Source organism: Solanum dulcamara, chromosome 7, assembly GCF_947179165.1.
Source record: "Solanum dulcamara chromosome 7, daSolDulc1.2, whole genome shotgun sequence".
Taxonomy (NCBI): domain Eukaryota; kingdom Viridiplantae; phylum Streptophyta; class Magnoliopsida; order Solanales; family Solanaceae; genus Solanum; species Solanum dulcamara.
The window spans coordinates 16,862,233-16,879,967 of record NC_077243.1 but is presented as its reverse complement, the minus strand read 5'-3'; the positions used below and the strand labels follow the sequence as shown (position 1 = coordinate 16,879,967).

At 38.4% G+C, this 17,735-nt stretch overlaps 1 protein-coding gene across 1 annotated transcript; it reads right to left on the bottom strand.

The window, feature by feature from the left end:
• Positions 1-250: 250 nt before the first annotated feature.
• LOC129895689 (uncharacterized) lies at positions 251-4,631 on the bottom strand. The gene is made up of 2 exons (XM_055971430.1): positions 3,721-4,631; positions 251-510 (listed from the first exon to the last, which is right to left on the bottom strand). Exons 1-2 carry the CDS (start codon positions 4,583-4,585, stop codon positions 278-280), a joined length of 1,098 nt encoding a protein of 365 aa, XP_055827405.1. The 5' UTR covers positions 4,586-4,631; the 3' UTR covers positions 251-277.
• Between the last annotated feature and the right edge of the window lie 13,104 nt (positions 4,632-17,735).

Genomic DNA, 17,735 nt, shown 5'->3' with positions numbered 1-17,735 from the left:
CTTCTTTAACTTATTTTAATAAATAGGTCAAGTGGTATATGAAATTAAATAAATTAAAACTTTAGCCCACCAATTAAATTAGTTATCTAAAGTTACCCCTCAACTAAATAACCGTAGTTATTGAATAGTCCAAATTTATAATTATTATATTTTATTATTATTATTATTTTTTTTTTATTTATTTTTTTATTTATTTATTTTTTTTGGAGAGAATATTTTATGGAAGAGAGATTACTCATTCTCAAAATGACCAAACGGGTCATTACATTATCCACCACTAAAAATCATGTTCGTCCTCGAACATAAAGTAAAAGGAGGTACCTGAAGCTTCGAAAAGCTGGGGATATCTAGCGCGCATATCAGCCTCTGTTTCCCAAGTCGCCTCTCCGACGGAACGGTGCTTCCATTGTACCTTCACTGAAGCTATCTCCTTGGTTCTAAGCTTACGAACCTGCCTATCTAGAATGGCTATAGGTTCCTCCTCAAATGTCAAGTCTGGATCCAACTCCACTGAATCGAGTGATAACACATGAGACTCATCCGGAACATACTTCCGAAGCATGGAAACATGAAACACGTTATGCACAGCCGATAAGCTAGGTGGCAAGGCCAATCTATAAGCCACCTCTCCAACTCGTGCCAAAATCTCAAATGGGCCAATGAATCGAGGGCTGAGCTTGCCCTTTCTCCCGAACTGCATCACGCCCTTTATGGGAGACACTCGAAGCCAAACATGATCACCCACCATGAACTCCAATGGTCGAACTCTCCGATCTGCATAACTCTTCTGTCTACTCTGGGCTGTCAAGAGTCTACCCTGAATTCTACGAACTTGCTCCATAGCATCTCTAAGCAAGTCTGTGTCTAAGGAGTCCATCTCAGCTAAGTCAAACCAGCCAATAGGAGATCGACACCGCCTACCATACAAAGCCTCAAATGGAGCCATCTGGATACTGGAGTGATAACTGTTGTTGTAGGCAAACTCCGCTAGGGGCAAGTGTTGATCCCATCTAGCACCAAAATCAATAACACAAGCTCGCAGCATGTCCTCCAACACTTGGATTGTCCGCTCGGACTGACCATCAGTTTGTGGGTGAAAAGCAGTACTCATATCAAGTCTAGTGCCCAAACCATGTTGTAATGCCTGCCAAAAATGTGAAGTAAATACTGAACCTCGATCCGAAATGATGGATACTGGGACACCATGAAGCCGAACGATATGGCTAATATACAACTGGGCTAGTTTATCCGCGGTGTACCTTACCTTAACTGGAATAAAATGGGCGGACTTGGTTAGTCTGTCAACCACCACCCATATAGAGTCGTAGCCACCAACGGTGGGAGGTAAACCCACAATGAAGTCCATGGTGATCATTTCCCACTTCCAAGTGGGAATAGGCATCCTCTGACTCACACCCCCAGGCCGCTGGTGCTCACACTTTACCTGCTGGCAAGTCAAACACCTGGATACGAACTCTGCGATGTCCTTCTTCATCCCGCACCACCAATAGTGCTGGCACAGATCATGATACATCTTGGCCGCTCCTGGATGGATGGAATACCTTGAACAATGAGCCTCTTCCAAAATAAGTCTAGTTAGGTCACCCACCTTAGGCACACAAATTCTGCCTTCAATCCTCAGTACACCTTCCGAATCAAGTATCGCCTCCTTAGCTTCACCTCTTAATACCTTGTCTCGAATGATACATAACTTCTCATCCTGAAACTGTCTCTCCCGAATCTGGTCAATCAAGGAAGAACGTGCCTCCATAAAGGCAAGAACACCACCATCCTCTGAAATCTGCAACCGGACAAGGCTATTAGCTAGCCTCTGAACATCTCTAGCTAATGGTCGCTCCTCAACTCGGATCGCGGCAAGACTCCCCATACTAGAGGACTTCCTGCTCAAGGCATCCGCCACCACATTAGCTTTTCCTGGGTGGTACAAAATAGTCATGTCGTAGTCCTTCAGTAACTCAAGCCATCTACGTTGCCTTAAGTTCAGATCCCTCTGACTGAATATATACTGAAGACTCTTATGATCAGTGAAGACCTCGCAATGCACACCGTATAGGTAATGACGCCATAACTTAAGCACGAAAACCACAGCCGCTAACTCCAAATCATGAGTAGGATAGTTTTTCTCATGGGCCTTCAACTGTCTCGAGGCATAAGCAACCACTTTTCCCTTTTGCATCAACACACCGCCTAACCCAATGCCAGAAGTATCGCAGTATACAGTAAATCCCACACCTTCCTCGGGTAGCGTCAAAATAGGAGCCGAAGTCAATAAAGTCTTGAGCTTTTGGAAGCTCGTCTCACATTCATCAGACCAATGAAAATCCACGGCCTTCTGAGTCAATCTAGTCAGTGGAGCTGCAATAGTGGAGAATCCATGCACGAACCGTCTATAATAACCAGCTAACCCCACAAAACTACGAATCTCAGTAGGAGAAGTAGGCCTTGTCCAACCTCTAACTGCCTCAATCTTAGCTGGATCCACTCTAATCCCCTCTTTGGACACCACGTGTCCTAAAAATATAACAGAATCAAGCCAAAATTCACACTTGGAGAACTTTGCATACAACTTTTCTTCCCTCAATTTCTGAAGTACCAACCTCAAATGACGGACATGATCTGCCTCAGTTTTGGAATACACCAAGATGTCATCAATGAATACTATCACAAAAGAGTCTAAGTATGGGCGAAACACTCCATTCATCAACTCCATGAATGCTGCAGGGGCATTTGTCAACCCAAATGACATCACCAAAAACTCGTAGTGACCATAACGAGTCCGAAAAGCTGTCTTAGGGATATCTGACGCCCTAATCTTCAACTGATGATAACCGGACCTCAAGTCTATTTTGGAAAACAATGCCGCTCCCTGTAGTTGATCAAATAAATCATCAATACGGGGAAGAGGATACTTATTTTTAACAGTTACCTTATTCAACTGTCTGTAATCGATACACATCCTCATAGTCCCATCTTTCTTCTTTACAAATAGAACTGGTGCACCCCAAGGAGATACACTAGGGCGAATAAACCCCTTACTCAACAAGTCTTGCAACTGATCCTTCAACTCCTTCAATTCAACTGGAGCCATGCGATATGGAGGAATAGAAATGGGTTTAGTGCCAGGCTCTAAGTCAATAGCAAAGTCAATATCCCTATCCGGAGGAATACCAGGAAGATTAGTAGGAAATACATCAGAAAACTCCTTAACCACTGGAACAGTATCTATAGGAGGTGACTCAATACTGGTATCCCGAATAAAGGCCAAATAAGACATACACCCTCTATCAATCAACCTCTGAGCACGAATATATGAGATAACCTTACCGGGATAGGAGCCACTAGTACCCTTCCACTCAATCCGCGGGGCACCAGGTATCGCTAAGGTAACAGTTTTTGCATAACAATCGAGAATAGCATGATGGGGAGAAAGCCAATCCATACCCAATATCACATCAAAATCTACCATCCCCAGAATAATCATATCTACCCAAGTATCATACCCGGCCAAGGAAACAAGACAGGATCGATATACTTGATCCACCACTAAGGGTTCACCCACGGGTGTAGAAACATGAACGGGCACGGACATACGATCACATGTCAAATCAAAGTTAGATGCAAAATAGGCAGACACATAGGAAAATGTAGATCCGGGATCAAATAATACAGATGCAGGTCGATGACAGACTGGGACAATACCTGTGATAACGGCGTCAGAAGCCTCAGCCTCGGGTCTCCCTGGAAAAGCATAACACTGAGCTCCCCTACCACCTCCGACCTGCCCAACACCTCTACCTCCTCCCTGAGGGACTATAGCACCACTAGCACCCCTACCAGGAGTGCGACCACCTCTACTAGCCTGGGCTCTACCTCGACCTCTGACCGGCGGTGCTGATCCTCTAACTAAAACTGAAGAACTAGGCTGGGTTCCTCCTCGACCCTGAGATGTACACTGCCATGAAAGATGATCTGGATCACCACAAGTATAACATACTTTCCCATGCGAAAACCTCTGCGATGAACCTGCAGAACTTGTATAACTACCCCGACTCATCTGCCTCTGTTGCGACCCCTGGTAACTCTGACCTGTACTATATGACCCACGAGGTGTCTGACCATCCTCAGAAGCTGGCATAGATGCATGAACTGGCCCTCTACGCTGAAAGGAACCACCTCCTCTATAGGACCCTTTACCTCCAAATGAGGTACCCGAAAACTGACCAGAAGCACGGGCCCTCTTGGGGTCCCCGAACTCCTCTCTCTCCATCAACTCCGCCTCCTTGGCAGCACCCACAATGGACTGGAAAGAAGCGCCCTCACGGGCCGGTCGAAAAACTGCTGTACGAATAGTATAGTTCAGTCCTCGCACAAATCTGCGAATCCGCTCTGTCTCATCAGGAAGGACAGCCACGGCATGTCTGGACAGCTGGTAGAAACGAGTCTCATATTCAGCAACTGTAAGTCCCTCCTGCCTCAAATTCTCAAACCGTAATCGGCTCTCTTCCTTCACACTCCAGGGGACGAAACGGTCATAAAAGGCACTAGCAAACTCATCCCAAGTCATCTGGGGTGACCCAACTGGCCTGGAACTCGTATACACTCTCCACCACTCTCTGGCTGGTCCACGTAACTGTAGTGTAGTATAACGGACTCCATGAGTCTCAGCTAACCCTACTGCCTCCAACAACTCTCGACACATGGTTAAGAACTCGTGTGCATCCTCAGTCTTCCCACCCTGAAACTGTGGGGGGTCCATTTTTCGGAACCTCTCATATCGGCGTTGCTCGTCGTCAGTCAATATAAGCACAGGTGCAACCTGGGCTCCTCCTACCTGTACTCCATCCTCATCCGCTCTAGGGCCCGCAGGTGGCTGATCCACCGGACCCTGAACAATTGGAATCTGATGCTGCCGTGGGGTCCGAGCTCCTGCTCTAGTCTGAGAACCCTCAGGTGTACCATTCACCCTCACACTCTGATTAAATCCTTCGAGCGCATTCAATACTCGTATCAAAGTGGCCTGAAGCAATGGTGCAGTAGCAGACTCTTGAGGGACCTGTCCCTCTCTACCATCAATTTGTGGCTCGAGAGAAGCCTCTCTAGCACGACCTCTAGCTGGCGCCGCCCCTCGGGCACGACCTCTGCCTGTCGCCATACCCCGACCACGACCTCTAGTCCGGCCTCTATCCCTACCCCTAGTTGGGGTCCCAACATCACCCTCAGGAAGTGCCTCCCTTCCTCTACCTCTAGTCGTAATTCTGGTCCTGGCCATCTGTTAGAAGGGACACGCAAAAATTCAGTACCAACACAACACGCACGATACAAAGTGAAAGAACAAAGGGAAAATTTCCTAAAAGTTCTCATAGCCTCTCGAAGATAAGTACAGACGTCTCCGTACCGATCTGCAAGACTCTACTTAAACTTGGCTTGTATACACGTGAGACCTATGAACCTGGGGCTCTGATACCATCTTTGTCACGACCCGAATCCGGGTGTGATGGCACTCATCTCAACCCACCGAGATAAGTCAGCCTAATAACCAACGGAAAGTAAATGCGGAAGTAATTGAGATAAATCCAAATTAACTTAACCTAAAATAAGTAAAACAAACTCAAACTTCCCCCAAGATTGGTTGTCACGTGTACAAGCCACTAATTTATTATCGAAGTACGAAAAGAAATACAGTCACAATGTCTTTGTCTCTAGAATAGGACTAAAACATAAGAAAAGAGCAAGAGGTGTCCGCTAGATGAATGTAACAGCTACCTCGACACTCGGAATGATAGCCTCGGATGTAGTAGAAAATGCTAGAAGATCAAGCAGGTCTGGGCTCACAACCTACACAAGTGTGGAAGCAAGGGGTGAGTACCAAACAACACGGTACTCAGCAAGTGGATAGCTAAAACTAAGCAAAGCTTAATAGATACAAGTACTCCTGTACTCCCAACCAAACCTCCTTAACTACAACCTGCATAAAATCAGCCCAACTCTACACTTGTACAATAACGACAGTAATACAGTCCACAAATACTCATCAATAGTCTCGTCAATGAATCATACCAAGTCAAGTTCAGCACACAGAGCAATATTGGGGTAAACACAAAGTCACAAATATCAAAAAGGTGCAATGCAGTGCAATGAAATGATGCATGTCTGTCCTATCGGTACACATCCGCTGAATCACAGTCCGGAACCCATGGGGGACATTTCTGTCCATGTAACCTGCCACGGAGCGTGTGGCCCGTCCCCTCAATACATATATCTTGCCACGGAGCGTGTGGCCCGACCCCTTTATTTCATAATACCTGCCACGGAGCGTGTGGCCCGACCCCTTTGTTTCATAATACCTGCCACGGAGCGTGTGGCCCGACCCCTTTTGTTTCATATCATTTTCAATCTCAACACAATATGTCAAAACCAATGCAATCAATTCATGTTCATATAATTCATGATAATAATATGACAACAACCATAATTTTTTCCTATCTCACATCAACATAGTCATTTCACATGTCCAAAATAAATCCACAATCATAACATATCAATTCCACCAATACATGTCATTAGATCACCATTTTCTACCCCTCATCTCCATTTTTTTTTTAAGGTCAATCATATAGTCAATAATCCAGTCTAATTCTCATTACTTCCTAATACACATAACACAGAAATACAAGCATCTATAAGCTTAAACTGAGGTTTAGAAATTCACTTGCCTTAAATAATCACGCAATTACTCCGAGACCTGAGCCTTCCCTTTTCGCTGGGTTTCCCAATAAGTATGATCTAAACAAATAATTAACCACAATAAGATTTCAAAACTAACGACACCCATGTCTATCCTAGACCCAAAACTCACACAAATCTATAATCAAGTTCCCAAATCTTGATGCCAATTAATAAACCAAATCTTATATTTTCTAAATTTCAAGCCTAGGGTTAAGTATTAATTCCCCAATATCATAAATTTAATAGAATTTATATAACATAATATGCCTAATATTTAATTACCTATCTCAATATATCAAAACTTAATTTATAATGGGATACAAAATAAAATTGTTGACAATTGAAACCACCTGGTTTACGAAACCAGTGGCGACAATTGAACATACGTGAACAACTTTCCATTCATGGCATTTACTCTTTTTTTTTAATCATTGGAAATCTTCACTAATCTTTGCCTTACCATTGGCAGTGAATGTTCCACTCATACTTTCTCATTCCAGGTTCAAGACTCATGACAAAAATACTAAAATTTGGTATTCCTTTACTTCTTCTCCTTTTTCTTTTCAATCTAGAATTATAACACTAATTCCTTACTCATAAATGCAATCATTAATCTTAGCAGAAAACGTAACCGACTATTACCTGAAGCGTCCGCCGAAGCCACGTTCAATTCTTTTAGTCCGAGGGTTTGAAAATTAATTGTGTTGTAAATAAAAACCTTCTTTAACTTATTTTAATAAATAGGTCAAGTGGTATATGAAATTAAATAAATTAACACTTTAGCCCACCAATTAAATTAGTTATCTAAAGTTACCCCTCAACTAAATAACCGTAGTTATTGAATAGTCCAAATTTATAATTATTATATTTTATTATTATTATTATTATTATTTTATTTATTTTTTAATTTATTTATTTTTTTTTGGAGAGAATATTTTATGGAAGAGAGATTATTCATTCTCAAAATGACCAAACGGGTCATTACAAACAGTCAACAAAACTTACCTCAATCTCAACAATCAACTCAAAGGACTTAACTCAAAAGATATACAAATTTATAATTTAGCAATACTTTTTGAAATTGACTCAATCATCTACAATCTCAATCAAACAATCCTATAATGCAAGATCATATCCTAACTGAGAGTTTCTTTAATCGACAACCATTACATATGACCCGGCGATGTACAACGAAGTGGTGTCATTGTCAAAACCATCCAATACTTTGTCAGGATAAGGGACGATTCACTATCATAGGATCTACAATCAATCAAAGTCCATTATTTTGTGAATTAAGAGGTTTAACCCTCCATCCTGCGCTGACAACGTAATTTATGTTTTCTGAGTTGTAACTATACTCTTACCCAAATCGGTGCTCAATACTCCTCCAAGACTCAATATTCTCATAAGAGTGAAATCAATCAGTTTATACAAGTCATTCCATCTAGTCACATTGGACTCTAATCAACACAATCATCATCTCAATGATCACTTCTTTCAATTAAACAATCCTTTCAAGACTCATTCATTACTCATCAGGACTCCACGTCAACAATTATTAATGCTTTTGTTTAAGACATGCTTTCAACTCAATCATGCATTCCCATCACTCTTCCTCAAAATGATTATTTATGTCGAAGAAATATTCATTTTCAAAGTAGCAAAATTCTTAAAGACAACAAACTTGACTCATGTTTAATACATCCTCTTTCAAGATATTCAAAATCATGCTTAAGGCTTAATAAAATCGTGAATGACTCAAGAACTCAATTCATATGAAAACTCAAACTCATTTAAAATCAATGCTCATACTCAAATCATCAAGTTCTTTCCGTAAAATATGCTTTCAAAATCATTCACATCTTTTCAAAACTCTTTCATACTCGAACTTCATACTCATTTAGACTGTATAAATATATAACATTAGTTCAAATCACTCCCTTCATCAATGCATAAAATTCATCATCTTTACTCATAAGTATGTATGTAAAAGTCATGATTATTAAATCAATTAGGGTTCACGGGAAAATATTCATGAACAATAATTCCAATCAATTGACAGATGTCAAACAACAATAATCTCAATACATGATTAAACGAAACTCAATAGAAGAAGAATTAACTTAATTAAATTCAAGAAACTAGGTTACAGTCAACTCATTATCAATAATCGATAGAATTAGATGTAGGGTACGTGGACGAATTCAGTCCAATGTTTAGGTTAGCTTTACTTACCTTATATGCTCTTAATTCTTGAGAAATGTGAGATCTTTGGAGGAAGAGATGGTAAGAATCAATTTCTTGAACCTTAGAGGTGGATTTTCTTAAAAACCTATGGATTGCATGGGTAAAAGATATTATTTGGTGTTAAGATGAAAAAATTATGGAATTTCACGGTCAAATGTTACCTTATATAATAGATAAACCTTGGGGGAAGTTAGTTTCTTGAGAAGTTCTCTTTCTAGGGTTAATATTTGAACTAGGAAGAACAATTACGTCTTGGGGGTTTATTTAAAAGCCTCACCTTCATGATAGCACGAGGAAAATACTTTGGGTACGTGGCCAATGCACGGAGAGGGCAGTAGCCGCTGCCTTGTTGCACTAGCACGCGAAAAATGCCTCGGGCATGTAGCCGGTGCTCGACAAGACAGTTCTCGGTGAATTGAGCATAACTTTTTACTCCAAACTCTAATTGATGCAAACTTTGTGAAGTTGGAAAGAAGATTCAAACACCTTTAATTTGATAAGTCGTGGATTGCCTAAATACTTATATATTGAGAGATATGGTCGTTTAAAGTTGACCCAAGTAGAATTTATACCGAAACTCAATCGTTAAGTAAGCTTTCAACTCGACGTTGTGCTAGAGTATCCTTATGACCTTAAGTCATATCCAAATATGTTCTCACACTAAATAATTAACCTCCACACATGCATACAATAATGAATCATCCGGTACAACCCCATACACTTATGAAGAATGGCTCGATCTTAGATAAAAAAATAATTCAGGTTGTTATAATATCGCTATGCTAGAATCTAAAACTCATAAAGTTTAAATGTTTGTCTCGCCTCTAGTCACAAAAATATTATGACTTATCTAAGTTCTCGGATTTCATATCTTATAACAATACAATTATTATAACATGTTTAAAATCATACATTTCAAAAGTTTTTATTTATTTGATTATCGTGTCAATCTAAATTAGCGACAAATAAATTAAAATGAAAGGATATTCTTTTCATTTAATTAAATTAATTATTGCTAAGTGGAAGCAAAGTAATAATAATACAAATGAATTTACCTCAGCCGCATATGTTACGTCACAACATTTGTACACCATGTACTCTATATTAGTCCTACTTAACCTGAAATGTTCGCACTCTAAGGTATTTTTCTAAACTTTCAATCCGTCATTAACTCCATTATTGTCACGCCTTGAGTATACACTCTAGGAGTGGTCGGCACTCAAAAATCATTGCTGGTTCCTAAGAGAATCCTCGGCCTGACAAACTCACTAAGCGAAAGAATTAAATTATAAATAGCATAACTCATATGGGCAGATATAAGAACATAATTTCAACGCAAAAAAATATAAGTCTCAAAATAATCTGAATATAATATAACTCAATGTTTTCAAAACATAACTCAAATGAATAAAATTGAATGAACTCACAATCTGATTGGTCTAAGAAGCCTCTAACTTGACTCTGAAATAGGGGCTGGGACAGGCCACGACTATCTAAAATACTAATAATATAGAGACTGAAAGTAAGACCCAAGAGCGCCTCTAAATACAAAGAGTTCTCACCAATAGTTAACGAAGAATGATCCTTAACGGTACGCCTGTTGATAATCTCTACTATCTGTGTCTGTATCATGAAAAGTTGCAGTGTCAAATGACGTTAATACATAGAATGTACGGTATGCAATATAAAAGAAAGAAAACAAATAATCTGAACTGAAGACTGAAGTAACTGATATGCAAATGACTGTGATTATATAGCAAACAATCGGTTTAACTTACTCAAGTAAAATATGAACTAAAAGCAACTAAAATAATATAAATTTACTTTCTTGAGAGCTTTGTGATGATACAACATCTTGCCCACGTTGTTAGAGTCATCCATACCTTGCCAGGGTATGGGACAAATTTTAACTTATGGATCCATCTTATGAGCCTTCTCAAAGGCAATGAGGAGTCACTCGACTTTCGATATGATCCTATCATACGCTAGTTACGTAGTTTATGAAACTAGAGTTATTTGACTCTCTTCCAACTCGGTGCTCAATACTACTCCCAAAAATATGAAATGCAATGCTTATACTAAACTGTGAGTAAAATTAAAAATATTTCTTTTAACTTCTTAGAATCTAACTCATACTTATCGAACTTCTTTCTCAAACTCATTCTCAAAATACTATTTATGCTCAATATTTTAACTCAGTTAAACTTGATAGAAATCATGCTTAAAATCAGTAAAACATAGACTTCACAAATTCAAGTACTAAATCATACTCAAAACTTCTTTCTTAATTAAAAGATGATTTTCTCAACTAAGGTTCATGTGAATGCAGACATGAACGACAAGTCAAGAATCCAAATCATGGAATCATCATAATATACTTATATATATTCAAAAAACTCAAGGAAGAGTTACATAGATAACTGAAGAACTCAATTTAATGGCACTAAAACTCAAACTCAAAACTCAAATTGATTGAATGAAGGTGTAGGGCAGGAGGACGAACTTAGTTCAATGTTATGATAACCTTATATACCTGGACCTATGATTATCTAAATGAAACTTGAAGACCTTGCTTGAAACTCTTGAATCCTAGGTCTTTTGCTTTTCTTCAATTCTTGCTCTCAAAAGATTCTAAGTGTTAATGAGAGAAAAACTCTGTTGGGTACTCATAAGAGACTAATTTTTATCCTAAAATATCTATAATTTTATTTGGGAAATGTCACGACCCAAACTAGGGCCAAGCCGCAACACAACAATGGGGATGCAAGGGACTCCAACCAAGCCATCTTAGCATACATTGCATTCATAAGTTAAAGAAACATGATAAAATAAATGGAAGTAAAAACTAAAGGGGATGGGACTAAGGGATAGAAAACTCAATAGATATCCAACCGGACTACATCACATAGCGTCTAAACATACCTCTAGTCTAGTCTTGATGGGGGCTTAGGACAAGCTCCTAGCTCACCCGAAATAATAGGAGAAGTAAAAATAGCAGCAACATGAAAAGAAGTCATTACCCTCGATAAGATGAGGACTCACCAACTCTTGATATCTAAACAACTTTAACCACGAATAGGATGATCATGAGTTTCGTCCGCCCCTACATTATGAGACAATGTAGGCAAAATATGCATTAGAATTAGGGTTTCGACTCTATGGATCGACTCAACTTGTCGTAAAAGGGATAATGAGTTGTTAAGACAAATCGTTTGGCAGGTCTGAGAAAGGGCATGATTTCCAATCTCTGAAATTTTCAAATGAGTCATTTTTACAGCTCGTTCTCATAACGATGAGTCATCAACTTGACTCTTCTTGTATCTTAAAAACCTATAAGTTGTAAGGTCTTTGATCTTTGGTTATGAGTCATTTATATAACTTGTAACAACTTTTACAGATCATCCTGTCAATTCGTAGACTCAAACTTGAGGAACTTTGAAACATTAGCCTCTGAATTTGGGTTACGACTGGGTATTACGAATCGTAGACACTTCTATGACTCATCCTGTTGAGTTGTAGGATGTCATTTGAGGTTTTTTCTTGACAAACCTTTGGGTCTCACTCTACGACTTACTATTACGAGTCGTGAAAAGCCCTATGAGTCGTAGAGTAACCCATAAACATGAGTCAGTTCGAAATTTTGAGAATTTTCTCCTTGGTTCTAACTTTCTGACTTCCGAGGTCTTACAAGAATGATGAAAAAAGACTATTTTAACCCTCATTAAAATATGGTTTTGGTTGCCTACGGACCGTAGGACTTTCTACAAACCGTAGAAGGTTGATTTTGGTCTTGTTGGGTCTACGATCCCTCTTGTAAGACCTCCGAACTTGTAGAAGCTTCTACGAATAGTAGGATGGATCCGTAGGAATAGTACTGATATAAGGGAAAACTGACTTGGTGAGAAGATGGTTTACTAGTTGGGCTACAACCCATAGAATGTCCTACGACCTGTAGGAACCAGTTATAGGATTGATCTCTGATTTTGTAAATTGAAAAGCCTCAGTACTTTTGTTACGACTCAACATGATGAGTTGTAGTCTAAATGATGACTCATAACTAGACTCGTAGGGAAGGGTCCTAAATTTTGGAAATTTGCCAAGTATGGGGATGGTTTACGAGTCTTTCTTAAGACCCGTAGGAACTTTGACGACTCGTAAGAATGAGTCGTAGGGTTAAGGTTGAAAATTTCAGTAGCTGTGATTTTGGTACATCACCTTAACGACTCAACATTATGACTCGTGAAGATTCCTACGACTCGTAGGGTCCCATCCATATGGTCTTTCGAATATAATTAATGAAGGATATTTTCATTCTTTTCCATTCTTAATTCAATGAACCTGGACGAATTTTGGGTAGTGTTCAAGACCAATAACTACCCTCATTCTTCAAAATTCCCCTACTCTTGTTCGTTTTCTAAAATTCTGTTCTCGTTCATTCTCTAAAAATTCTCTAAGGCAAAGAAAAAAAGACTCTCCCAAGGATTCCATCTTCTCCAAGCTAGGGTTTCAAGGGTTCCAACCACTAAATCTCCATTGTTAGGGCTTTGATAGCTAAGGTATGTGGGTATTTATCCATGAGTTTCTTCCACCCATAGAGCCTAAGGAAATCTCTACTTTTCTACTTAATTCAAGTATGTATATTTATGGGTCTTCTCAATTTCCACTCAATTGCATGAATTAAGATTTAATTATTGTTTATTTACTAAATTAAGTATGATTTACTATTAAATTACATGAGTTTTGATGATTTCCACGTAATTTCTCTATAAAGTTATTTAGGGTTCATAAATTCCTTAATAGGTCCTCTCAATTATGATTCAATTGATATTGTCCTATATGATTAACATGATTTCCATTTAATTACATGACTTTAAGAGGAGTATTATGAGTATGATTTGATAAGGCTTTCAAGCAAGTTACATGAAAAGGTTGAAATAAGTTTTATGATGAAATTCAATTCTAGTATGAATGATGGTGGGTTCTTCTCACCTAAGTATGAATGTGTGATAATAAAAAGCCTATTCTATGCTTATGTTCTTATGAATGGTGGACGGATAGTAGATATGGCTTCTCCCAAATGATGTTGATTTTATGACTTATGTTGTCTATTCCGTTGAGAGCTTACCTAGCACCGAAAGGAACTTTAGATAGGCATTATCTCATATAGTTGAGGAATGAGACCCGTAGTAGGATCCAATTATCCCATAACTGAGTGCTACCGTAGGATAAAGGATCGCCCATAGTAGAGGCTGGATTTCTTAAGGGTCACCCGTAGTTGAGGCTCGATCCTTCATGTAGCTTAGTGGATCCACTTAGGCATATAGGAGTCTACCTTGGCAAGTAGTCTTACCCTTTCCTCCGATGTATGGATAAACATCTATAATGACCCGTTAGGTCATTTCAAAAATGAGCCCTTTCTTTTCCATAAAATACCCTTTTCGTAAATTTGAATTGAGAATTTCTGACTATTCGGTAACTACTATTAATTAGTTGATGAGTGAATTAGATAATTAATTTAATTGGTGGACTAAAGTGTTAATTTATTTAATAACTTATGCCTCCTAACTCATATATTAGATAAGTTGGTGAAATTTAGTATTGTTAATACATAACTATTATACAAACAAAAAAAAACAATTGTCCTAGAACGTGACTTCGTGCATCATCGACAACGAAGATACAACTTTAAGGTAAGCAAAAAAAAATTCCTAATCTTAAATTTTCTATAACCAGTAGATGCATATGTAATTGGCGGCTAATCACTTGCCAATGATTGAATGGTAGTACCTGTATAGATGGGTTTACTTAGAGGCAAGAAAATTTGATTTTTTTGTAGGGTTGTCACCACTAGTTAGTACCTGTATAGATGGGTTTACTTACAGGCCAAAAAATTTGATGTTTCTACAGGGTTGTCGCCACTAGTTTTCGTAACCAGTTGGCTTCAACTGTTAAAAAAAAATTATTACTAGTATTTTCTTTTATTTTGTTATCATTATAATTCAAGTTTTGGTAAAATTAGTGTACACAATTAAATAATAGGGTACTATATTATATGAATATAATTAGATTTATGTTATTGGGGGAATTGAGGTTTAACCCTAGGCTTGAATTCTAGAAAATTGATTATAGATTTGCGTGAATTTTTGGGGTCTAGGCTAGACATATGGTAATATGAGTGTTGTTAGTTTCAAAATCTTATTGTGGTTATTTATTTGATTAGATTATACTTATTTAGAGGCCCAACGAAAAGAGAAGGCTCAAGTCCTGGAATAATTGCTTGATTATTTGTGGCAAGTAAATTTTTAGACCCCAGTTTAAGCTTATAGATGCTTGTCTTTCCGTGTTATGTGTACTGGAAAGTAATGAGAATTGGATTAGATTACTGACTGTATGATTGGCCTTAAAAATAGTGATCTAATGACATGTATTGGTGAAATTGATATGTTGTGATTATGGATTTATTTTAGACATGTGAAATGACTTTGTTGATGTAAGATAGAAAAAATTATTGTTGTTATCATGTTATTATCGTGAATCATATGAACATGAATTTATTGCATTGGTCGGGCCACACGCTCTGTGGCAAGTATTATGAAATAAATGGGTCGGGTCACACGCTCCGTGGCAAGTATTATGAAATAAAGGAGTCGGGCCACACGCTCCGTAACAGGATATGTATATTGAGGGGACGGTCCACACACTCTGTGATAGGTAACATGGACAAAAATGTCCCTCATGGGTTCCGGACTATAATTTAGCGGATGTGTACCGATAGGACAGACATGCATCATCTCATTGCATTGCATCGCATTTTGTTAATATTTTTGAACTATTGTTTACCACTTATTTCTCTGTATATGTTGAACTTGACTTGATATGATTCACTTGATGAGACTACCGATCAGTATCCGTGGACTGTATTATTACTATTGTGTAGAGTGTAGAGTTTGACTAGTTTTATGCAGGTTGTAGTTGAGAAGGTTCGGTTGGGATGACAGGAGTACTTGTATCTATTGATCTTTGCTTAGTGTTAGTTATCCACTTGCTGAGTACCGTGTTGTTTGGTACTCACCCCTTGCTTCTACACTTGTGTAGGTTGTAATTCCGGACCTGCTTGATCTCCTACGGTTTACTACCATTTCCAAGGCTATTATCTCGAGTGTTGAGGTAACTGTTACATCTATCTAGCGGACACCTCTTACTCTTTTAATATATTTTAGTTCTATTCTAGAGACAAAGACATTGTGACTGCATTTTCTTTTATATTTCGGTAATGTATTAGTGGTTTGTACACATGACAACCAATCTTGGGGGAGTTTGAGTTTGTTTTACTTGTTTTCGGTTAAGTTAAATTTGGATTTATTTCTTTTCTTCTGCATCTATTTTTTGTTAGGTATTAGACTGACTTGTCTCGATGGGTTGAAATGAGTGTCATCACACCCGTATTTGGGTCGTGACAACATCGGAACTCCATGTTAGCTCGCATGGTTTATGTCGGTTGACGGTATCTCTCATACATGTCCATGATGTCTTATAAGGTTAAAGTTCCTATCCCACACAAGTTTTATGAAATGAAGTAAGTCTTACTATAATTTTTATGATGCATTGACCACATGTCTACTATATGATTTCAAATATTTTTCAAGTCTTATTTATGCTTTTCATTAGATTGATAATGCATCCTATGTTCATATCATCTATGCTCGTATTTCATTGTTCATACATATTTCACATACTTAGTACTTTCTATGTACTAACACATATTTTGCCTACATTGTATAATAATAATGAAAAGGACGATCATACCACACATTCTATTCGTGACTAGAGCTTGTTATTACTTCGAAGTTGTTTGGTGAGTCCTCATTCATAGAGGACGAGACTTTTTTTTCATGATTGATACTTTTGACTCATTTTATGTTAGGGTGAGTTAGGAGCTTGTCCTAAGCCCCCGTCTAGTATATAGAGCCATGTTTAGACATAGAGTTGATATAGTCCGTTCTTGGACATATGACTTGAGTTTTAATTTTTATTCTTGATTTCTATGATTGAGATTGTTCCTCTGCTTGATTTTATTATATTTTAATTGACCTTATTAATGCAATGTATGTTAAGAGGCTTGGTTGGGATCCTTCGGGCTTCCGATAGCCGTGTAACTCCTAGGGTCTAGCTTGGGGTGTAACACCTCTCTATATGACATAGAATCTTTGAAACCTCGTAGGAACTCTTCGTGGAGTTCCACTAGGAACTTGGCTTGGGGTCTATAGACCCTCCTCTACGGGTCATAGACTTCTCTACAGATCGTAGGCCCGGCTCCTAGAAAAGGGTGCACATTCCAGTAGCTACTGGAATATGACATCGAATCTACGAGGGGACTTTACGGTCCGTAGACTGTTCGACAGCTCGTAGAATGGGATCGTAGAAAGAGTCCCAAGTTTGAAAGATTTCACAAAGTCTTGGGGGACCCTACTAGTCCCACTTATGACTTGTAGGATCTCCTACGGGTTGTAGGTTCCCATTCGTGGTCTCTTGGCAGTCTTTTCTTTTTAGTGTTTTCTCAACTCTTCTCTGAGTTTTCAAAATTTATCTAAATTAGAATAGTATCGGGTGTTACAATTTCGTATCAAGTTTAACTCAATATTATGTTGAATGAATTAATCCTTTGAAGGATAAATTAATACTTTTTCATCTAAAAGATTTAAAAGAGTGAATTCCAAATAAAAAATATAATGCATGAATTT

What these genes read in the sequence shown, in the direction of transcription:
- LOC129895689 (XM_055971430.1), bottom strand. Translation starts at nt 4,585, where the DNA reads ATGACTTGGGATGAGTTTGCTAGTGCCTTTTATGACCGTTTCGTCCCC. An exon ending in TTCTGACGCCGTTATCACAG is followed by an intron (nt 511 to 3,720) that starts GTATTGTCCCAG and finishes CACTCGATTCAG; the next exon opens with TGGAGTTGGATCCAGACTTG.